This window comes from Notothenia rossii (genome assembly GCF_949606895.1).
Source record: "Notothenia rossii genome assembly, chromosome: 11".
Taxonomy (NCBI): domain Eukaryota; kingdom Metazoa; phylum Chordata; class Actinopteri; order Perciformes; family Nototheniidae; genus Notothenia; species Notothenia rossii.
Window position 1 is genome coordinate 40131227 of NC_136910.1, and position 24023 is coordinate 40155249.

The 24023-nt window shown below is 41.4% G+C and overlaps 1 protein-coding gene across 2 annotated transcripts; it reads left to right on the top strand.

Moving 5' to 3' along the window:
- The first annotated feature begins 9978 nt into the window (after window positions 1-9978).
- naa25 (N-alpha-acetyltransferase 25, NatB auxiliary subunit) lies at window positions 9979-23857 on the top strand. Of its 2 annotated transcripts, XM_079658317.1 has the most exons (24): window positions 9979-10129; window positions 11999-12084; window positions 12368-12506; window positions 12599-12717; window positions 12870-12944; window positions 13035-13142; window positions 13519-13597; window positions 13946-14057; window positions 14152-14241; window positions 14484-14656; window positions 14753-14865; window positions 14958-15165; window positions 16288-16377; window positions 16461-16641; window positions 17213-17312; window positions 17423-17574; window positions 17660-17785; window positions 18308-18551; window positions 19156-19279; window positions 19367-19432; window positions 19531-19628; window positions 19719-19829; window positions 19938-20078; window positions 21749-23857. In XM_079658317.1, the coding sequence occupies exons 1-24, from the start codon at window positions 10072-10074 to the stop codon at window positions 21869-21871; spliced, it is 2916 nt and encodes a 971-aa protein (XP_079514443.1). In that variant the 5' UTR covers window positions 9979-10071; the 3' UTR covers window positions 21872-23857. The 2 variants fall into 2 exon arrangements, with proteins under 2 accessions (XP_079514443.1, XP_079514442.1); XM_079658316.1 differs by lacking the exons at window positions 9979-10129; window positions 11999-12084; window positions 12368-12506 and having other exon boundaries at window positions 12810-12944.
- The last annotated feature ends 166 nt before the right edge of the window (window positions 23858-24023 follow it).

Here is a 24023-nt window from a genome sequence, read left to right on the forward strand (position 1 = left end):
GGTCAGCAATTTCCCATCCTATAGTTTGCCATATAGATACAGTGGGGCAAAAAAGTATTTAGTCAGCCACCAATTGTGCAAGTTCTCCCACTTAAAAAGATGAGAGAGGCCTGTAATGTTCATCCTATCGGTATACCTCAACTATGAGAGACAAAATAATAATTTTAAAAAAAAAAGAAATCCAGAAAATCACATTGTCTGATTTAAAAAAAATGTATTTGCAAATTATGGTGGAAAATAAATATTTGGTCAATAACAAAAGTTCATCTCAATACTTTGTTATATACCCTTTGTTGGCAATGACAGAGGTCAAACGTTTTCTGTAAGTCTTCACAAGGTTTTCACACACTGTTGCTGGTATTTTGGCCCATTCCTCCATGCAGATCTCCTCTAGAGCAGTGATGTTTTGGGGCTGTCGCTGGGCAACACGGACTTTCAACTCCCTCTAAAGATTTTCTATGGGGTTGATATCTGGAGACTGGCTAGGCCACTCCAGGACATTGAAATGCTTCTTACGAAGCCACTCCTTCGTTGCCCGGGCGGTGTGTTTGGGATCATTGTCATGCTGAAAGACCCAGCCACGTTTCATCTTCAATACCCCTTGCTGATGGCCTCACGATACATGGCCCCATTCATTATTTCCTTTACACGGATCAGTCGTCCTGGTCCCTTTGCAGAAAAACAGCCCCAAAGCATGATGTTTCCACCCCCATATTTCACAGTAGGTATGGTGTTCTTTGGATGCAACTCAGCATTCTTTCTCCCCCAAACACGTCTAGTTGAGTTTTTACCAAAAAGTTATATTTTGGTTTCATCTGACCATATGACATTCTCCCAATCCTCTTATGGATCATCTAATTGCTCTCTAGCAAACTTCAGACGGGCCTGGACATGTACTGGCTTAAACCCCTGGCGGCGTAGTGTGTTACTGATGGTAGCCATCGTTACTTTGGTCCCAGCTCTCTGCAGGTCATTGACTAGGTCACCCCGTGTGGTTCTGGGATTTTTGCTCACCGTTCTTGTGATCATTTTGACCCCACGGGGTGAGATCTTGCGTGGAGCTCCAGATCGAGGGAGATTATCAGTGGTCTTGTATGTCTTCCATTTTCTAATAATTGCTCCCACAGTTGATTTCTTCACACCAAGCTGCTTACCTATTGCAGATTCAGTCTTCCCAGCCTGGTGCAGGTCTACAATTTTGTTTCTGGTGTCCTTTGACAGCTCTTTGGTCTCGGCCATAGTGGAGTTTGGAGTGTGACTGTTTGAGGTTGTGGACAGGTGTCTTTTATACTGATAACGAGTTCAAACAGGTGCCATTAATACAGTTAACAAGTGGAGGACAGAGGAGGCTCTTAAAGAAGAAGTTACAGGTCTGTGAGAGCCAGAAATCTTGTTTGTTTGTAGGTGACCAAATACTTATAATTTACTTATAATTTGCAAATAAATTCTTTAAAAATCAGACAATGTGATTTTCTGGATTTCTTTTCAAATGTTGTCTCTCATAGTTGAGGTATAACTAGGATGAAAATTACAGGCCTCTCTCATATTTTTAAGTGGGAGACCTTGCACAATTGGTGGATGACTAAATACTTTTTTGCCCCACTTTATATCTAACCCTTTCTCCTGTCTTTGTCTCCCTCTTTCAGCACAAGAACCCCAGGGGGATTCAATGGAGCCTGAAGACCTGCAATGAGATCCTCACTCTGCACCTGAGTCTCAACTCCCGGAGTTTTGCAAGCCTCTCCCTGTTCCTTATTTTTATTAAACAGACATTAAGCTTCCCAATGGTGTGGTCTTCGTTTTGTGAAAAATATGATTACCTCACATATTTTGTTGCTGTTGTTGTCTTTTGTGGTAGTTAAATTACTCCTGCTGACTTGAGCCAGCCATTCTTTCCTCCTCTCTGTGTCAGTGGGGAAACTTTACATTCATACTCCTTTCTCTGAGCGATTGGAGCATCCCCAGGCAGCACAGCAAGCCATGGTGGAGACTATATGCCAGGACAACACGGAGGAAAAGGCACCGACAAACTGCATGACATGCTATTCAATGTTTATTGAATCCCATTTATTTACAATGGATGTTCCTAAAACAACACATTTAACATCATCATCATGCTGCTGCTGCTGCTGCTAGTCCTTTGACTCATTGTGCTGTCAGTTGACAGTCATTGATAGGCACCTGTCGGTCTCCTGTTCTTTCTGAAAGTCATAAAGATTACATTAGTCATTTAGTCAATCAATCAATCAATTTGATTTATATAGCCCAATATCACAAATGTTACATTTGTCTCAGTGGACTTCAGAGTTTGTACAGAATATCAGTATGACAATACGGCACCCTCTGTCCTTAGACCCTCACATCGTACAAGGAAAAACTTCCAGAGAAAACCCACATTTAGTTTACTTATGTCCTCAATTACCATGGGATTACTGAAACCATGAATGAAAGAAATGGTAGAAATTATTCCGATCTGAATTTTGAAACCTTCCTTCCCTCCCTCTAAATATAATAAACATTAAGATGTGATGTTCTTGACTACCATACAAGCTTAAGAAGATAATATTTGTTTTAAAGAATTCAAAGCAATAAACAACAGCAACAGGCTCTTTAACCAAGGCAACGTTAGCCTAACATGTATATGTTAACAGGTAAAATAGCTGTTCACACTATCTATGTATATTTTCTACTTTTTGTAATGCTATTTTATTTCTATTTAAGATGTTTACATTTTCGATTGTTTAACTCTAGTCTTTTAACTTCTCTAATGTACAATGCCTTGTCTTTTGCTGCTACAGTGTAAACATTTCCCCAATTGGTATCAATAAAGTACTTCTTATTTTATCTTAATCCTCAAATATTAGCACATTTTACTTTTAAAAACAAAAAAACATAGATGTAACTACATACACATATCGATATGTTGTATACATATTGCAAATCAAAACCTTTATTGACCACTAATTACCAAAAATTGCATTTCTATCCTGTTATTAATGCATTCAAATCGTGATTCAAATGGCCCGCCATGAACTTCCGGGAACTTTCTGAGTCTCTCTGAACCACGTGACGATCAAGCATTTTGGACTTCCGTTGTCATAACTCTTCTATCCATATGGCGCTGGCTGAACCGACGCAGCACACATTTAAATGTAAGTATGTAGTGGCGTAGAACATGTGTTGGTAAATATGTTACTTTGTTACATTTGTTATCACCAAAAATGTGTTCCGTGAAAGTAAAGCAAGTTCATAATTAGATAGACATCGTGAGGTATTTATTTTCGGTTGTAGTGCCGATGAAAGGGAGTCGGAGGCGGTGTATTCAGAATGGACTTCCACACTTTATTATCCATTAATCTCTAAGAGGTAAGTACATGAACTGCTCTGCATGACAAACTAGCAGCAATGACATCAAACCCCGGTACCCTCTCTAACAGGTCCGGGTTGCAACACAATAATATCAATGGTGAATTATGTATAATAACGTGTCACCACATAAGCCCCCTCAGAATTCACCCATAAACAAAATCAGCGTGGCGGGGCGGCACGACAGGTCGACCCCCACGACTCCTGAGCACGGGAGTTGGGAAAATGACCTCTGCATTTGTGGCCTCCGGAAGAGGCGAGACCAGAACAACGGGTCTCAAGTCAGTGATAGGGATCAAGGCCGGGGGGCGCCCCCGTCGCGGAGGTCGTGCCAGCACCACCTGCTGGCTCAAATCCAAATAGGCCGCCTTCACCCGTTCCACAGAAACTCGCTCGGCCTTACCACCCAGGTCGACCACAAGGTTTTTGTCCCTGTGCTCCAAAACACCGAAAGGTCTGTTGTAAGGAGGCCACAGGGGACCCCTGTGCGCATCATGCCGTATGAAAACGTGCTCGGCCGAGCGGAGATCCGCAGGGACCCAGGACACTTGAGTACCATGTTGGGCAGTGGGAATCGGAGCAAAAGTCTCGGCGGTGTCCTGCAGGCAAACCCGCTGAGCTGACGCCGACCAGGGAACCGATGTGTTCTCTCAACGGCTGACCGTAGACCATCTCAGCCGTGGAACACTGCAGATCTTACTTGGGCGCGTTCTGCAGACCCAGCATCACCCAAAGCAGCTTATCAACCCAATTTCCGTTCTTTAGGCCAGCTCTGAGCGCTGCCTTCATGGAGAGATGGAAACGTTCACAGAGGCCGTTAGCCTGAGGGTGATAAGCAGTTGTCCTGTGAAGCTTAACCCCCAGACCACACGCCACAGCGTTCCAGAGCTCAGCCGTGAACTGTGAACCCCGGTCAGAGGAAATGTCCGACGGGGTGCCAAAACGACACACCCACGTCGCAATGAAAGCCCGGGCTATGTCAGTTTTCGTGTGGCGATGTACCTTAGCGCGCTGACAAGCCACGCACTCACCAGCCCAAGTCCTCACGTCCTTTTTCAGTCCCCGCCAGACGAACTTCGCGGCCACCAAGCGCACCGAAGGTTTACCGCCGGGGTGAGACAGGTCGTGCACCACCTCGAAAACGGAGCGCCTCCAACTGGCGGGAACGACCAGCCGCGGCAGGCCTGTGGAGACGTCGCACAGGAGAGTAATGCCTGCGTCACCAAAAACCACGTAGCCCCAAGCTGTCCTCCTTCAGGGCCTGTACGCCGGGGTCCGTGACCTGGTCCGTCAACATGCGGGTATAATCCAGGCCCAACTGGACGCCCCTGATGACGACCCTGGAGAGGCAATCTGCGACCAGGTTCAATTTGCCAGCCACGTGTTTAATGTCCGTGGTAAACTCTGAGATGTAAGACAGCTGCCGCTGCTGACGTGCAAGGCTCAGCCACTTTTGACATGGCGAACGTGAGAGGTTTGTGGTCCACAAACTCCATAAACTCACGAAAAAAACGGAAGTGCCGCACGGCCAGCCAGAGTCCAAGGAGCTCTCGGTCAAAAGCGCTGTACCTGCGTTCCCTGGGCATCAGCTGACAGCTGAAAAAGGCGAGCGGCTGCCAAGCGCCCTCCACCCACTGCTCGTGCACCGCACCAACGGCGTAGTCCGATGCGTCTGTGGTAATGGAGATGGGAGCCGTGGATGATGGGTACGCCAACAGAGCCGCCTGAACCAACGCGGTCTTGAGCTCCGTAAAAGCAGACTCAGCTTCCGCCGTCCAGTCGTTCGCCTGGATGGGGGTTGTACCCTTCAAAGCCTCATACAGCGGCTGCATAATGTGGGTGGCCCGGGCGATGAAATGGTGGTAGAAAGTCACCATCCCCAGGAACTCACGGAGCGACCGGGCTGTGAGTGGGCGAGGAAACATCGCAACAGCCTCAACCTTCGCCGGCAGGGGTGCTGCACCGCCCTTGGTGACGTGGTGTCCGAGGAAATCAATGTCAAAAACCCAGAACTGGCACTTTGCAGGATTGATTATCAACCCGTGTTGACTGAGCCTCGTGAAAAGGGCTCGGAGGTGTGACAGGTGCTCTTCTACTGAAGCGCTGGCAACGAGCATGTCGTCCAGGTAAACGAACACGAACGGCAGGTCCCGCAGCACCGAATCCATCAGGCGCTGGAACGTTTGGTCGGCGTTCTTGAGCCCAAAAGGCATCCGCAGGAACTCGAAAAGTCCAAACGGCGTTATCACTGCTGTCTTAGGGACGTCCAGGGGATGCATGGGCACCTGGTGGTCACCACACACCAGATCCACTTTCGAAAACACCAGCGTACCGGCCAGATGTGCTGAAAAGTCTTGAATGTGCGGCACCGGGTATATCAGCTTCTGAACATTGCCCTGGTCCATCCTCTTCCTCAACACATCAGCTGTGCTCTCTCTCCTGCTTCCAACAACAACAGTGTCCACCACTCCCGGCTTGATTGCAAAAGTGGCGAGCCCTTGGTGTGCACATCATGCACCATACACACAAACCATGAAAAAGAGGCATTTAAAGTTACATTGTAGTGTGATTACAAAGCCTCTACTTTTTAAAGTAAAATGTTGTATCAGTAGCCTACTTCTACTTTTACCAAAAAACAATTTTTTACACAAGTATCTGTACTTCTACTTAAGTAAAGAGTGTGTACTTTTGCCACCTCTGATGGTGTGTGTTGTACATGAAAGAGGACCATATTGATCATTTTGATAGCTACCTGTTTAGATCTTCATACAGCTGTGTTTTTCATTCTAGAAACCTTTCACAGTCAATAAATCCTGGACCGTGGAAAGAGACGACTGGTTTGGAAATAGAGGTAATAGTATACAATTTGTATCATTTATATTCAACAGAAATGTCAAACCATAACAAAACAACTAAATGCTTTCTGACATGCTAGGGTTTCCCCAGGCAATTGTATGGGAATGACTGTGGCATCTTCATGTTGATGGTAGGCTACATTATTGGTCTGATTTAATTCTCTGTTGTTTTTAAGATAATAACATTAAATAATATTTTTTCTGTCATAGTATGCCCTTTACACCAAACTAGATGCACCCTATGATTTCACTATTGTAAGTTGATCTGGTCATTTAAAGTAAACTCAAAATCCCATTATGACATTTAATCTGACATACAGTGATAATATATTTCTTTCCTTTTTTAGATTGACATGCCAGCTTTGCGAAAATGGTGGTGTGTCATGCTAATGGAGAATTTCGACCACGGAAGGTGAGACCACTAAAATGTTGACGTTAGATTAACTTTGAAATGGTTAAAAAACACAATGTTATACCTACATAACTTTTCGGCAGTCCCATGGAGCTCCATGAGACCTTATTTCGGAAAAGTTATGCATTAAAGTCAATGGAGAGAGAAAGATTATCTTTCGATCCCGTTTGAATTGTGCCACGAATTACATATGAGGTTTGTCAATTTAAAAGATAATTTTGCAAGTAAAAAAAATAAAAATGGGTCGTAAAACTGTGAAGTAACACATTTTTTTGTGTGAAACGCTCAATGAACTACATCTCTGGTCTCGCAGGCTCACACAACAACACACGTCACCAAGATGGCCGTCACTACTGTCTTGTCAAAAAAGGGATTGACTACCCTCACTATCAACACAATGAAACACGCCCAGAAGAATGTCATGCAAAGCTACCTGCCTGCCTGCCTGCCTGGCTGCCTGCCTTCCTTCCTTTGATTCTCTCTGAACTGCCTGATCTTTTTAATGTTTAATGTCAACCATTTGTGCAGATAGCATGAAGTAGAAAAGATCGCCGATGCTAATGTAGCGTTATTGTTAGCATTTCTCCCCCGGGCTTAAATGGTGTATTATAGAATGATCACACCGGTGTGACAGTACTCTTCAAAGGGTTCACGAAATATGACTACTACTCTTACTGTTTAACAGTTTGGGTTACTTAATGTTAAGGCTAATACAAATGACAAGGCTAAGGCTGTAATGCTAACTAACGTGCTTGCTACTAGCTAGGTAGCTAACTTGATCCAGCCACTCCTGGTCCTTTCATCACACGGGAAGCGAAAGAACGATCAAGATCCATTGCTGGTATGATAACAACCTGGTACTAAGCACACAGGCATCTTGTTAAAGTTATCTTATCTTAGCTATCTCTTATTTGGTGGAGGAAAGCAATTGTGACATCAGTTATGACATCACTTACGCGACTCTGGGATTTGTAGTCTTTCTAGTTGCGTATTTTTCATACTTATATTTCAACAGTTTTACGACAAACTGTGACTTTTTTGACATGGAAATTATTTTTTAAGATTGACAAACATCATCTGTGGACGGGGCCGTAATTTTCGCGCGGAAGTGACATAGATGTTACTCATCGTCGATTTCCAATGGCTTAATGTCATTGTTTGCCTCTCTGGCCATTGTAATCGGGCTCTTTGAAGATCCAAAAATCCACGGTTTTCTTACATTTCTGATCGGATTGGCAAAAACTTCAGAATTTGTGTTGACCACCATTCAAATGACAGCTTTGTTTTCCACCAAAAGTGGGCGGAGCCGTAATTTTTGCCCGGACGTGAATGATGCCCTTTACCAACTGCAATATATAAATATGAATGCATATGATTTAAGTTATTCTGATCCCGATTCCGATTAATCAATCAATAATTATAAACAACTAATATACGTTACATACACTTTAAAGGTGGGGTAGGTAATTTTGGAGAAACCAGCTCAAGTGCGCTAGAATTTGAAAATGCAAAAAAAACTGCCACTTCCTTACAGAGCCCCTCCTCCAACACACACAAATGCGCACATGACCAATGAGGGCACGAGATAAGTTTGCACAGATGGAAGGCTGTCAGGCAGGTAGGCCATCCAGTTATTTTAGCCGGGCCGGCTAAAATGATTGGTCGTGCTTTTTACAGTACTACGGCTTTCACAGAAGAACATTTTTAATGGATTTTTTGTCAAAGCACTTAAGATATTCATTGCTATCGGGATGTTAAGAGCATTCTATGAAATATAACAAAAAGTGTATCTTGAGCCGGTTTCTCAAACTCACCTACCCCACCTTTAAGTAATTTTATATTATTATTATTATTATTATTATAATTTGTATAGTTTGGTGCTAATTTCTTTGCATGGAGAGGATCTTAAGCAGTGATTCATGTTGTATTGTAATAGGCTATATGATGATGTATTATCATCGTTTAAGCCAGTGGTTCCCAAACTTTTTCTGTCAGGCCCCCCCGTTGGAGAAAAAAAAAAGTTGGGCCCCCCCAACACAAGTCAGGCTCAGTGGCGGTGCCAGAGATTTTTTTTGGGGATGCTGTGGGGTAGCTTGACGTTTCATAGAGGGTGCTCAAACATTTAGGGTTTCCCATTAATGTACCGGTCGCTACAGTGGTATTTTCTACTGCAACAATCCCCAAGCATACGTACCCCCAACTGTTACAATGAAGGCTCAATAATCATCTCACGGCATATAGGTGTAAGCAGGGGTAAAGTGCTATTTTTATAGGTGGTGTGTGGACCTTACATAGCGGGGTCCGGGGGCAAGCTCCTCCGGGAAGATTTATTTTTAAATATTGAAGTTAAATGCATCAATCATGTTTCACTTTGAGAGAAAAATTAAGAGATCTATGGATAGCTCTCTCAACACCCATTTGAAACAGAACTGTAAACAGATTTCCTTTTTCTTAATGGATATTTTACAAATCACCCTTTTAAACTTTATTCTTTTTTTACTGTCATATAGTATTTTATACCTGTTTTTATTTATTCTCTTATTTTTGTATAACTATAATGATCATATAAACGTGTGCCTCGGAAATAATTGTTTACATTGTGGTGACCAAAACGTTTGAGATCTACTGAGATAACACTGAGAGAGTCCTTTAGCTCACTGAGTCTCTCAGTCTGACAGGAGAGGACTCTCCTCCACTTTTTATTGAAAAAACTCCTTATATCCGTTAGCGTAGCTCGCTAGCACCAGAAGCTAACAACAACGATCTTCGGTACCGTTGCGCGCTCTCTCTCTCTCTCGCTCGTGCATGCACACAAAATGGCTCGTTTCACACACACACAGAGCAGAGCTTTAATGAAACACAGAGACCCAGACGTAATAGTACTGTACTGTATCATATTATTTTCGAATCAATAATTTTTAAAATTATGATTCTTTTTTCTTTTTTTTTTTATAACCATTTTTCCTCCTGGTCTCTCGCGCCCCCCCTGTCATGCCTCTGCGCAACCACTGGTTTAAGCTACCGAGCAGTATCTAAAGTAAATGTAAAGTATCTACCGTTACCAGCTTAATTAAAGCCATGATAACAATAATATAATATATATGATTCTAAAACGGGCCATTCTGCACAATGAATGAGTAGACTGCTTATATAGTTAAATAGTAGTATAGTATAGTATAGTATAGTAGTAGTTAAATAGTACGAATACCTTTGTTTTTACTTAAGTCACATAATAAAGTAGAATATTTTACAATCAGTGTTAGCAATTTGACCCAACTACAAGAACTGAGTATTTGTATTCTGATAGTTGTTCAGATTTATACATACATTTAAACCTGGCTGTGCTCAGAAAACAATGACAGCGAGAGAAATCCTTCGCTCACTGTGGCAGCGCGCAGTACGCATGCGCGAACATTTACCCAGCAGGTAAACTCCACCATGGCGGCGAGAGGCCATGTGCAGGATCCCAACGACAGGAGACTCAGACCCATATACGGTAAGGACTCAATGGGGAGTTATACATATACACGTAATTTGATGTTCCAGAAACATCCTTGGGTTGTATACGGGTGTATGTGTATTAAAGTGGAAAGTTTTTGGGTCAGAAGGCAGCAATGCGGCCCCACCAGCTCAGACCACGGACTCTGGTGCTTGCAGCGCCCAATGACAGTGCACCTTACCCGGTCTGAAACCAAGCCCTTGTATGGCAAGAGTCTCCTGTTGAAACCGTTTCCTCCAAGTTAAAGCAGTAGATATACTTGGTGGTGTAAAAACAATGAATGGTGCAGAAATGTCTGTTGTGTGGTTTTGCACATTCTCAAAGTCGAACTCCTTTTTTGCTAACGGTCGCTATTTGACAGCTAGCTAGCATGCTAATATGTCAGCTAGCAGGGTACCCCTTAGATATACTGAAACTGTATGTATGTTACAAATAAAAGTTATGATTGTATGCGTGTTATGTGCTTTGTGTTGACAACAAGTTCCGTTGTGATTAGCTGTCTGCGTCCATTCTGAATGTGTAGCTGCTTTGTAGCTATCCAAAGCTCAAACGTTTAGCTAGCAGGGAATCAGGTTCATAATAGTAGAAGGACAATGCTTCAAGCTAACTCCGGCTAGCTTGTTAGCATGGAGCTGTCACAGCTCACGGTCCTCTTGCAGAAAAGAATGAAAAGGCTGATAAATGACAAGATTAACAGATATTACTGTGTTTTGAGTGTGTGAACAGTGTTGGAAGTATTCAGATATTTTGCTTTTGTGAACGTACTACTATCACACTGAAATACTCTACTGTGAGTGAAAACTCTGCATTCAAACCCCTTATCTGCTAAATGTACTTCACGTATTCATTTTGCAACAATCTCCCCCGTCAGTGTTTTTTAGAATATATATAATGTGTTTAGTTTATTTCTGCTGCATTAATGATTATGTTGTATTTCTTCGTGCTGCAGATGTTTAAGGTTGTGCTGGTTTACAATCTTTATATACTGTTGGGTAGTTTAATCTGGATTACATTGATCATATTCTCTAAAAACCAATGTATGTTTGTAGTGTAGTTTTAAAAACCACGCAATTGGACTTTTCATCACAAAGAAAAACCCTTTGGAGTCATTACGTTTTTAACTCTTAACTCTTGAGCTGCAGTGACATTAAAATGTAGTTTGAAAGTTGAAACCCATAAATAAATTAGCTTGTGTCTCTGTATTTATGGCTGGAGCTTCAGGGCTGCTAAGTTTGGCAGTAGAGCATGAACTTATCAACCCTGGATCTAACTGATAAGTCCACGTTCCTCACATTTATGTAGGCTTTCATCAATATTTGGTGCTTCTCTGATCACAGTTTGAACACAGAGAATAGACATGACATAATCTCAGTGTGCTGTCTGGCACAGTTAATTTTGGCAGCCAGCTGTCCTGAAGGAGTTGAATTGAGGTGTCTCTGTTTGTGTGTCACATACTTGAACATTCAACAACCATTCAGAAAAGCATTTCAAGTTATGGTGACACTTGATCTTCAGCTAACAATTATTTTTTGTTCATTTTTTTCCGAATATTTTCTCAAGTAATAGGATCATGTTTTGGTCTTAAAATTACATATATTTAATCCCCAATTCAATGTTTACAAATAACAATTTTATTGACACATAAAACAAGGAAAAGCAAATCCTCACAAGCAAGAATCTGGATCCTTTGATCAATTAATTGATTTCTGTAGATCCTGATCCACCCAATCGATTTGCTGAGTAATCTTCAAGATTAACATAGTAATACATACAGTATAATGCAAAGTCTCTATTGCCCATTGCATTCTTACTTTTGTCTATTTTTTATCATTAATGTAATAATGTTTGTTTTTTGTATTTTCCCAGATTACCTTGATAATGGCAACAATAAAATGGCTATACAGCAGGCAGATAAACTGCTGAAGAAACACAAGGACCTGCACTGTGCCAAGGTGGGTGACTAAGTAATTCTCACCAGAAGTGTTGAATTGTGGGTTTTTATTTCTACCGTTGGCATTCTTAGTAAGACCGATTGGATGAAGCCTTTCCTTTTTTGTTTTACTTTATCAAGAGTCCTTATTCACCATTTCCCACCATTTTTGACTTGCTGCATACATGCTGCATGCCTGAGCTCTGAAAATGTCACCCAAAAGATTGATTTTACCTCAACATAATGTTTTATGAAGTCTGAAAAGAAAACAATTTGTAGAATATTTTATGTTGTTGTCCTTACAGGTACTAAAGGCTATTGGCCTTCAGAGGACTGGAAAGCAGGATGAGGCTTTTACTTTGGCCCAGGAAGTGGCCACTCTCGAGCCGACTGATGACAACTCGCTACAAGCTCTGACTATTCTGTACAGAGAGATGCATCGTCGTGAGTACACACACAGATACATACACCAATGAAGGCTACTTATAATACTAAAGTGACTGCATTTTGAATATTGTTGTTGTTGTTGTTCACAGCGGAGTTGGTCACCAAGCTGTATGAAGCTGCGGTGAAGAAGGTTCCCCTTAGTGAGGAGTATCACTCTCACCTCTTCATGGCTTACGCTCGCGTGGGAGAGTACAAGAAGATGCAGCAGGTGAGAAAACTCAGGTCCACCCTCTGCATATAAACATGCAAATGCACAGTACTAACAGCTGTGGCTTTTGTGCTTCATTGCTAATTAAAAAGATGGACATATAATCAGAATAATGAAGAGGATGTTGATGACTTCATCTTGGCACTTTACAGGCAGGGATGGCCTTGTATAAAATCGTCCCCAAGAATCCTTATTACTTCTGGTCGGTCATGAGTCTGGTGATGCAGGTACTGGCGGGCTTTTTTTGTTAAACACAGACACTCTCATTTCCTAAATATTTTCAAAATTCTGAAACTATCATGTTATATGTTGTGTAGGCCATCTCAGCACAGGATGAAAAACTGTCCCAAACCATGTTCCTGCCTCTGGCTGAACGCATGGTGGAGAAAATGGTCAAGGAGGAGAAGATTGAAGCTGAAGCAGAGGTGAGTGAAGGATTGTTATTCCAACATATCTGGCCTTAAAGATGCATTTTAACACTTGTATGTTGGGTCCTCAAATATGTTACAGCACCCACTTTTTCCCATTAATTTACAGATAAAAACACAATACAGATAATTGTTCCAGAGTTGCTCGTTCTATTTACAATTGTGTCTGGAGGTGTTTGGCGCAGTGGGTTGTATGTTGGTGCTCAGATCACAGGTTCAAACCCCACTGCATGTCGTTGTGTCCCTGAGACACTTCAACCCAAATTGCTCCTGTGGGGATTGTCCACAGTATTGACTATGTAAGTCGCTTTGGATAAAAGCGTCTAACAAGTAACACGTAATGTAATGTCTGGCTTGTTCTGTGTGCCTTTAGGTCCAGCTGTATTTCATGATCCTGGAGCGCTTGGGAAAGTGTGTGGAGGCTCTCGAAGTCATCCGGGGCCCACTTGGGGGTAGGTGTATGTGCCTCTGTTCTTGTAAAGCCTGAGAGATCATCGTATTTATTTATAAAGACAATGGACACACTCATCTTTATCTCTGTGCATGTCAGTTACAGTCAGTCCTCAGTGGCAGTCAGTTGGCTTATTTTATTATGACAACAATAGCATTTTCAAAGTAGTACACCAATCATGCAGAGCATCAAACAGCATTGATCAAATCCAGTAATACACAATGAAAACAATTAATAATCCTAATTGAGTGTTACTTGAACATGTTGTTTGAAGTTCGTTAAATGGTGATAATACATCGGATTTAGAGACCAGCTGACCTCTTTTTTAATTAGTTTTTTCCTCCAACAGAGAAGCTTACCAGTGAGCTGCAAAGTCGAGAAAACAAGTGTATGATGCTCTACCAGAGACTCAAGCGCTGGCCGGAGTGCAACTCGCTGGCCCACAAGCTGCTACTCAAAAAGTGAGAAAAGACTCTACAAGACTTTTCTGTGAACATGAGAGAAACTACTGATCACTGACAAACATCATTTACAAACCTGTGTTTCTGTTTCTAGTCCTGATGATTGGCAGTTCTACTCCTGCTATTTTGACTCTCTCTTCTACCTGATCGATCAGTCATGGAGCCCTCCAGAAGAAGGAGATCAGTGAGTATAAAGGATTTCTATCTGATGTGTTTTTAATGCAGAGGCCCATTTCAATACGACAGGGTTTTAAAAACATTCTATACATTGGCAAATAACATTTTAATTTATACATTAACAATTGTAAAGCATAAAAGAAAATATGGTGGTCAATGTTGATATTTTGACAGGCCTTTCGAAATAAATCAATGTAGGGGAAACAGTGTAATATTGTCCAGCATTGATCTGTGCCTGTCTGTCTGCAGCTGTCCGGAGGGTCCGGTGCATCACACTGTGACTGAAGTGGTGAGGTTCGTGGTGGACAGGGTTAAAGGGGAGGACGGCAAAGACTCTCGTTCACTCAGGGGACCCTATTTAGCTCGTCTTGAATTAATTCACAGACTGAGAGAAAGGGGCTGTCCTGAAGAAAGCCTGTTAGGTAAAACACATGGACTGTCAAAACAGTATCTCTTTTTTTGAGTTTCACTCTTTCCCGGTTTTTTAGCCCAATGTGACTTTATGTGGCTTTGAACAGGTGAGCCTTTAGAGCTCATGGTGCAGTTCTTTGGGAAGTTTGGAGACAAACCTTGCTGCATCACCGACCTAAAAATATACCTCCATCTGCTCGCTCCTGATCAACACGTGCAGGTGAGTAACAGCAGCATCATGGACATGACACTTGTGAATTTATTGTATGAGTTGTGATGTGAAATGCATCTCTTCTCTCGTCAACCTTTCAGTTCATTAACCTTCTGAGTGAAGCGGTCCCTCTGGGGGAGCAGGGAGAGGAGGGGTTTGCTTTTCCGGACGACACCAAAGCGATGCAGAGGCATTTATGTGTGTGTCAGCTGAGTCGAGCAATCGGGCTGCATCACGCTCTGGACGTGGACGGGAAACTGCGGCTAATCACCGAGCTCAAAGCTCACTATCGCTATGGACTCAAGTTTGGTAAGAAAATCACTTTTATTCACTTTTTATACTCGTTTTTTTTATTTTTTCAAACAATCCTTTTGTACATGGACTAAAGAGACATGACTTCTTGTAATTACCAAAAACAGACAGATATACTCAGTGACTGGAAAATGGAAGCTCTTTTTGATTAGCTCAATTGTTCTGGTAACAGCAGTGATTTGTCACCATGGCAGTACATCAGTTCTTGTTCTTTGCTGTTGCGTTCACACAGCATCTGGAGAACTGTGAAGTGTTTGCAAATTATACTGACAGAGAAGAAACAAAGTCAACACGTTGCTTTTTGTTCTTTGCTGTTGAATGACTCTGATGCTTCAATGGATCTCAGTGAGGACATATGAAGAGATGGAAAAGAAGTCAGAATGATATCATTTTTCTGTTGATTGACTAACAGTTGCAGCTCTTTTTTTAACACCATTTCTCGTAACTTGCTTGAACCGTGTTTGGCAAAAAGAGCAGATTTACACCTTTTTGAAAAGACATGACCATGCCTGAACTAATCCTCCTAGAAGCCAAAAGCATAATGATTTCCATCCTCAGTAAGCCATTCACATGCAAAGCAAATTTGCATGTACTCTTTTGCATATGGAAAGAGCTGTGAGAAGGATGTTTGTGTCTTTCTGCTCAATGAACAAATGGCAGCATTAGCATTGACATGCGATTTTAAACCTTGTTCAAGTTTTATGCAACTCCGATTTTAGTTCAACCAGCAACACTCTTTTCAAACATTGTCAGAACATGTGTGTGTTTGTATGATCTCATTTGTGGGAACAAAATCAGTTTTCACTCACTCATATTAGACTTGAATGCCTCTAATAATCAGGACCTAACCTCCCACTTGGGACAAAAAGCTGCAATAAGTTTATTGCAGGATGTTGGGTTTGTGTTAGGAATCTTGTAGTTATGGTACAGGAGACTCTCTATCTTTCATTAAACTATTTTAAATATTCTTATGAGCCAAGTACTTGTACAACTTTTTTACCATAAGGTACAATTATTGCATTTGAGAAGATTTTCATACATTTCAAAATCAGGTTTTCCTGTCAACAGTTACTGCCATACAGTAGTTTGTTCTGATTGGTTGATATCTGTGTTTCACAGGGAAGAACGCTGTGAAGACGGAGCTGCAGTTTTCTGATATGTATTGTCTCATGGCAGCTCATGCGTACATTGACTTATGGAAGGAGACAGGTGAGTTTTTCTTTCTCTTCTTCCAGATATTTGCTCTGTCTCAGTGACATCATCTCTAAACGTGTTACACTCTGTTATTGCAGGCAATGACAACTATGTGTGGCAGAGTTTGGGTGTCCTCCACGAGGGTCTGACTCTCAGCCCCTCCAACGCCCAGTTCAAGCTGCTGCTGCTGCTCGTCTACTGTCAGCTGGGAGCCTTTGAGCCTGTGGTGGACCTTTACTCCAGCCTGGATGCCAAGCATGTACAGCACGACACCATAGGGTCAGTACAAATACACAACTGCATCTGTGCTTGTATTTATCAGGGGGAAAAGGATGACAAAGAGGAATACGCACTTACACTTACCTGTTAGTTTTTTTTGATAGTTAGGAGTGCTAGATAATGATATAAACCAAATGTGTGTGGAAAAAAAAAAAATCTATATCTGTAGACATTTTCATGTATAGGCGATTATTAATGTAGGTAACTAAACTATTGGGTATTTCTGCCAGTCATTATAAGGGCTTATATATTTGTAATTAAAAAGATGAATGTACATTTGATTAAAACAGTCAACATATTTATTTCTGTAATGTTTCCCATTGTAATATTACAAATATTCCTTTAGAGATATTAGTCAAGGAGTGAATTGATAAAGGCATTTAGTAAAACATGATTTGTCAAATGCAGCTTGTTGTTTCATCACTTTACACATAAGTTTATAGAAAGGTGATAAAGTGCTAAAAGAACCATTTTTGGCCAGCTAAGACTCATATCTTTCCTTTTCTGCGATGTTTGATGATTTAGCAAGAGATTTGCGTACAAAAATGTATTTTCTTGTTCTCTCTTCCAGGTTTCTGTTAACACGTTATGCCGAGTCATTGGGTCATTTTGCTGCAGCCTCCCAGACCTGTAATTTCTCCCTCAGGTTTTTCCACTCTAACCAGAAAGATGTAAGTCCACCCCTGTTTGTGATTCCTGACTCTTTTAAAGCTGGGGTACATGTTTTCTTATACCTTCTTTGTCTTTTCTTTATCTCTCCTTCCCTCTTTCTTTCTTCCAGACCTCCGAGTACATCATCCAGGCGTATAAATACGGAGCGTTCGAGAAAATCCCAGAGTTCATCGCTCTCAGGAACAGGTTGAACCAATCGCTGCACTTCGCCCAGTGTCGCACTGAGAGGATGCTGCTGGATCTGTTCCTAGAGGCCGATATGTGAGAATATATTGGAACATCAAGCACTGAGTTACAGCGACTTGTGTAGGAAAGTTCTTCATTTCGATGTTGTCTTGTCTTCCAGTGTGTTGAGTCTGGAGGAGAGCGTGAAGGCCATGTCTTTGTCTCCAGAGGAGGATGACATCCCCTGGGACACCATGAGGGACAACAGAGACCTTACCGTTTTCACCAGCTGGGACCCTAAAGACAGGTATGTTAATATCTTAATTTTTGGGAGAAAATAAGAAGTATCTAAAGTAATTGCACCAATTTAGTTTTAGGTATAGTCTGACTCTTTTGTAGTTGCAAAGTTAGCAGAAAAGGCATTGTTTACCTGTCTTTATCAGGATGTTAAGAGTACAGGGTCTGCTTCTGCAAAGTCTGCATTGCTCCATGCAGGACCTTTGGGGTAAGTCTATGGTAGCCAAGCTAAATGGCAATGGGTTAGTTTCGTGCTGTTTGCAAGTGTGTCCCAATTGTTTGGAAGCAAAGATTTATTTAAGTTGGCAGAATAGACTATTTTCCAGTCCTAAGCAAACAATGTGCAATACCACAGATGAAGATAGATTGTTAAATGAGACCACATTGATTTATTAACATGTCCATATCACATTACATTAACATTTGTACATGTTTTGTTTTTCAAAGTGCCTTTTTATTTATTGTGGAATAAAGGTCTTTAACAAAACATTTTCCTCATCGTTTCAACCCGTGTTCCTCGTTCCCTCCACAGAATGTTAACTGAGGAGCACCGGCGTCGCTCTCTAGAGGAAGAGTCAGTGTGGCTCAGGTTGCGCTCTCTAACACTTCGCATCCTCGCCTCCTTGGCCGATCTGGGACACACGCCATCGCAACAAAACTCGGAGAAGGTCAACGAAAACGGAGTAGGAGACAAGGGCTCGATCCTCAGCAGCCTGCTGTCTCAGCTCAACCAGACCCTGCAGACAGCCGCTCAGATAGCAGAGAAACCCACACAGGTACGTGAGAGGTGAAGCAAGGGTTTTAGGAGGCAAATAAATCTCTCTGATTCACATAACAACAGCCCTAAATCTGTCTCATACGTACATTGTTAATAATATTAAGCGAAATATAAGGAGCTGAAAAAAGAGGGAGAGGAAAAACGTATCATGAAAGACAAATGTTGTGTTCATCAGTGATTTGACCAACTTTGAAATGAATAAAGAAAATGTTACACCTGAACTCGCCCCGAATCTTAAGAGTACCACAAACATCAGGACAGACAGCTTGCTCAGTGGCAGCAGGGCACAGGCTAGAACACTGGGGAGGAATAGATTATAAGCATTTTCTTTATCGTTATTTATCCACCAACATTAAGATATCGGCTGCCCTCTTCTATTCGCTCTCCTGGTGGCTTAAACCATTCTTATCTTTGTTCTGTCTCTTTTTAAAACGTTATCCTACCTCGGAGCACAATTCAAGTTACATGTGTCTGTGAATGAACATCTCTGCATTATCAACCTTTTTGTTGTGGAAGAATGAACATCTTTGCAGTACATTTGGGTTACATAATGTAAGAGTTGGGTGAGTTCAATATTGTAATGTTGTCTCCTTGTACTGCAGTATCCATTCCTGGGCCCCCCCTCCACCCGCCTGGCCGCAGCTCTGTCCACTGGGAGTTGTCAGTGCCAGGCTGCAGCGCTCCAGCTGTCTGTCCACCTGCAGGACCTGGAGACTGCTGGACTTGGTAAGAAGAGATGGCAGTAACATCACGCAGACCAATGCTGGGTTAATGCTTTCATTCTCACAACCCCATTTATTTTCCCTCTCTTAGATGAGTCGTCAGAGCTTCAAACCCAGATCTGTAATGGTTTCAAATCATTAGTAGTTCAACTTCAAGGTGAGTTAGCAGCTGGATTTCTACGTTTTCAGCTCAATAAATTGCAAAGGTGTATTATTTGTCCGTTGTGCTTCATTCTTCTTTCTTTCTTCGCACAGAAATACTGAATAAATGCAAAGGGGATGTATTGGAAATGAAAGACAGCAAATTGAAAACGCAACCCTCCTTATTAGAAAACTTTATCTTCTTTGTTGAGGTGAGACATCTTTTCTTCCACACTTTTTCCTACCTACTCTCTACTGGATCTGATGCATTTCATTTTTCAACATGTTCATTTTTTGTACAGACGGTGTGCATAGTCCTGTGGATGGCTAGTCACTGTGCCAAGATTCTCCGACCACTGAAGACTAGTCTACAGAAGAAAAAGAAGAAGAAAAAGGATACAAGCACTGCTCTGGTACAGGTTCACCTTGAAATCTTCCTCATTAACTAATATGTTAGTAACTCATTATCCTGTAGTTGACTTTAAAAGTGATTCTAAGCTGATGATTTGTGTGTGTTGCAGCCGGCGGTGGTGTGTGGGTTCCAGGAGCTGACAGGAAGCGTGCAGGAGCTGATCACTCAGGCGTTGGACTATATAAAGAACCAAGAGACTGAAATCACGGCCATTAAACTATCCGGTTTAAGCTTGGAAGGACCCACAGAGGTGAGAGAGCAGACACCAAGGTTGATCTTTTCCTTCTCTCTGGATTTCAATAAACACCATTAAACTTCTTCTTTTTTTTTTTAAACAAGCCTTCACCGATACAAATGTGCAGTTCCACAAACATTGATATTCACTTGACTCCTTTAGCTAGTTGTGCAATGCCTTTATAACCTGCGGGTTCTGTAACTCAAGAATTTCCCAATTCAGGGTTTAACAAAATCTACTTGGAAAAGAGACTTGTGAGAGCGTTTTCAATTCAAACAACAATATATTTTCATTCTGTTTTAATGTAATAAAGGGTCAGGGTTAGGAAGACACTGTCCAGTTTGTTAAATTGACTTTTCTATATTTAAAAAACAAAACAATTTTAAATTATTATGGTTCCCAGAAATGTATTTTAGCAACCAAATTAAGGGATTATGTAACCTGTGAGTCCGGTGCTTGATAATATTTAATGTCACCTATTATGCAAAATCCACTTGTTCATGTCTTTTTATGTCTGTGTAAAGAGATTCTGAAAGTTTCAGGAAAAAGATTTGCTCACTTTTTGTCCTGATCCATTTATTTAAAAACCTGTCTGAAAATGAGCTGATCAGATTTTGGCCACTTTATGATGTCATAACGATTTTTTGGCTTGTGTAACCATTAGCCAATCAGCAACCAAGGTAACCCCCACCTTATCACCTGAATCTCCTCCTAGAGCACCAATAGGCGCATTCACACCGCAGTACTTTTCCCACAAAGGTTCATCAGAACTTAGTTCATGTGAACTCTTTAGTTCTCATGAACTAAGTACAGATCGCGTTCACACCGGAATAAGTCCCTGGGGAAGGATTAGGCAAAAGAAGCCGCTGACGTCACTTCTTCTTCTTCTGCTTTGGGTTTACTGGCAGGCAGCAAACAACTTCACGGTGTATACTGCCACCCGAAGTCCCCGGCCGGAAGTCCCCGGAGTTGGGGACTGGCGGCTTCACAAAACCTTTTGGGAGTTTTACGGGGCGTGGTTTGCAGCAATCCGCCCAGCCAATCAGACATAGGAACCTTTTTCTCCCACGAAAGTCCCTGCTCTCTAGCAGGGACGGAAAAGGGGGTAAAAAAAGTTCTGATTAACTAATTTTAGTTCTGGCTCTTTTTGGTGTGGACGCGACATTTCGGAACTATATCGGAACTAAAGTGGGAAAAGTACTGCGGTGTGAACGCGGCTATTGTGTTCTTTTTAACTAAATATCTCTCAGAGTGGCGTTGGGAGTGGCTCCTTATTTTTGATCTAAAGTAACAGACAGAGAATCAGCACTTTTGAAACAGGGCTGAAACAGAGGGAATTATGGGATGCTGCAAAGATCTGCTTGGTGTTTCGAGCCAAAGACTTCAGAGACATGTATATTGTATATATCTGAGACTTATAATATATTGATGAAAAACAGTATAATAGCGGATCTTTAAGAGTCTATACCAGAATAAAATGTGTGCAGAAGCTGCAGATAAATGATAATGATCAACAAGGAACATCTCTTGATCTTGATGTTTTTCGCCCCTTGGCCACCTTGAAAGGACATTGGATGTGAAAGCATGAACAGCTGATGTCCTTGCTTAAGTGAAAGAAATATTATGTTATGTAGTCCACAATGAGCTGATGGCTCTCTGAAATACCCTCAATGTTTGTGTTTCAGGAGGAAGTGTCGTTTGCGAAGGCTGCTATGGACAAGGTGCAGAGCAGTTACCTGCGATCGCTACAGGAAGTGGGAGATCTGCTCAAGAAGAGAGCGGAAACTATTAAGAACCTCAAGATCTGAACACCATCACACACACCCAGAGAAAGAAGACTTTACCCCCCACCCTCCCTCCCTCATAGCCCCCCCCCCCCTACACCACGGTCTCACCAGCTAACATAGGAGTCCCACAACCCACCCGAGCACACAATCGTCTCTGACCTCCTTCCTCTCCTCGCATATTTCTCCACTCATCGTTTGTGAACTCTCAATCTGGATTTTACTTTTCCATTTCTTCAACGCACACATCTCTGGGACATTTGCAACTCTTATAGCACACTAGCTTGTAAGTAAACTCGTGAATTTATACAGCAATTATAAGTGAAAACGAGGAAAAAAGGGTACTTTTCTTCTTCTTTTTTTTAAACAAACGTAGAGCAAATTAGGATAAATAAACCGTTTTAGATGAAATAACCTCATTAATTATTGTACATAGTGAAGAGCAACTACCAGAACCCTCCTTGACTAAATGAGAATATAAGACACAATAAACCACTATTGTCTCGGTTTGTCAGTTATGTTTCCCTTTGTTTTTCTGGTGAGAACAATCAAAGAAACACACACAGACACTAAGGAGGAAAGTTACTTCAATGAGCTGCTTTCCCATCCGTTTCATCATGAACTAGCAGGCACAATGTTGCATTGAACTGTTGTGCATTATTGAAATATGGACACCTGGTTACCTACAGACGGAAGTTTCCCATTCAAAATATGTTTTTTCTTTCTTTTTGTTTTGTGTGTTTCTTTAAAGTGGAACCACCTCTGTAGTTACAGTATTATAAAGAGAAATGGTTGGATGAGTTAAATGACATTTTTTAAAAGCCTGAATTGTCTGCCTACTATTGTTAATTTTTTATTTTTGTAATACCAGTAGAAGTTGTGCTTTTAAACATGTCTACTTTGGAATTGGGTTGTTCCAGCACAAACAAAAAATCACACGCCTTTAAGACTGGTCTGGTTAATATTACAAAAGAGGCCACATGCATTTATCTTTATATTAATATTGGTCACTTTATGATTCTCATCATCCAGGATGTATCACTGCAGGCATGGCTTATCTAGCTAAATGCAACCACTAGAAGTTAAATATGTACAACCTCTTCATGGATATCAATGATTTAGTGAAAAATGAAAAGTGCAGAAATGAATATAATTAGCTAGAATGCATGTTTCTGGCATTCAGTGTGTGCTGTAGTGCGGTCCAGCCCTGAACATTAAGAGGACTTTGTCCACTTTGACCCACATCGGAAAATACAGATTGTAATATTCAGTCAAGTTGCAGCTCTGTAGAACAGTATAATTGTCATAACTTGCAAAAATGCAGACGGATGTGTTTGACAGACACATATTGGACCTAATTGTAAATATAAAGTTAAGGCAGCCTTTTTTTTTTTCGGGTGAAGTGTGAAAGGACTTTGGTGTGTGTGTTTTTTTAAAAATCAGCTGCAGTAGATACTAAGATTTCTCTTGTGTTAACATTTGTTGTCATTCCTGTTTAAGACACCCAACACCTTTCCCCCAAAAAAACATTACATCAGCTTCAGCATCTTCTCAGAAAAATAAGCATCTTCTGCTAATATTATTAACCAATGGGAGATAAAGAGAGACATAGTTTACAAATATAACCCAGGAGCACTGACGGTGGACTGCAGGTAGCGCGCAGTTGGATTTCTTTTAGTTTTAGTACTTTATTAAGACATTGGCAGAGTGATGTGATAGAGTGAGTACATGTTGAATCCTCCCCTTCCCGTTAGTGTTGTATCCAAATTCAATCACAAACACGCCTGCTAGTAAATGGCTTTTTTTCTTTTACACTCGTGCCCCATGTGTCTGAATGGATCCGCATCTTGAGAGAAGATGTTTGTAATCGGACTACATGTTGTTGATGAGGTTCTGAAAAATGGTTGACAATCCGGAGTGTCATCTCACCACCCTCTTTTGTTAGAAAATGGAAAACAGAAACACTGGAATGTCAAAGCTTTTTTAATTAAAAAAAGTTAATGTGAGAAATTGCTTGTGCACTGTCTTCATATCTTTGTATTTGTTTCTTTGGTGTGAACTTTACCAATCCAAATGTTGATGTGAATTGAAATTGTATATATACACAATTAGAAACTTAAATGTAAAATTCATATTTTAGCAATGTACACTGTACATGTGCAGTACACACTCAGTC

What these genes read in the sequence shown, in the direction of transcription:
- naa25 (XM_079658317.1), top strand. Translation starts at nt 10,072, where the DNA reads ATGGCGGCGAGAGGCCATGTGCAGGATCCCAACGACAGGAGACTCAGA. An exon ending in TCCTGAAGAAAGCCTGTTAG is followed by an intron (nt 14,657 to 14,752) that starts GTAAAACACATG and finishes GGCTTTGAACAG; the next exon opens with GTGAGCCTTTAGAGCTCATG. An exon ending in TGACTTATGGAAGGAGACAG is followed by an intron (nt 16,378 to 16,460) that starts GTGAGTTTTTCT and finishes CTGTTATTGCAG; the next exon opens with GCAATGACAACTATGTGTGG.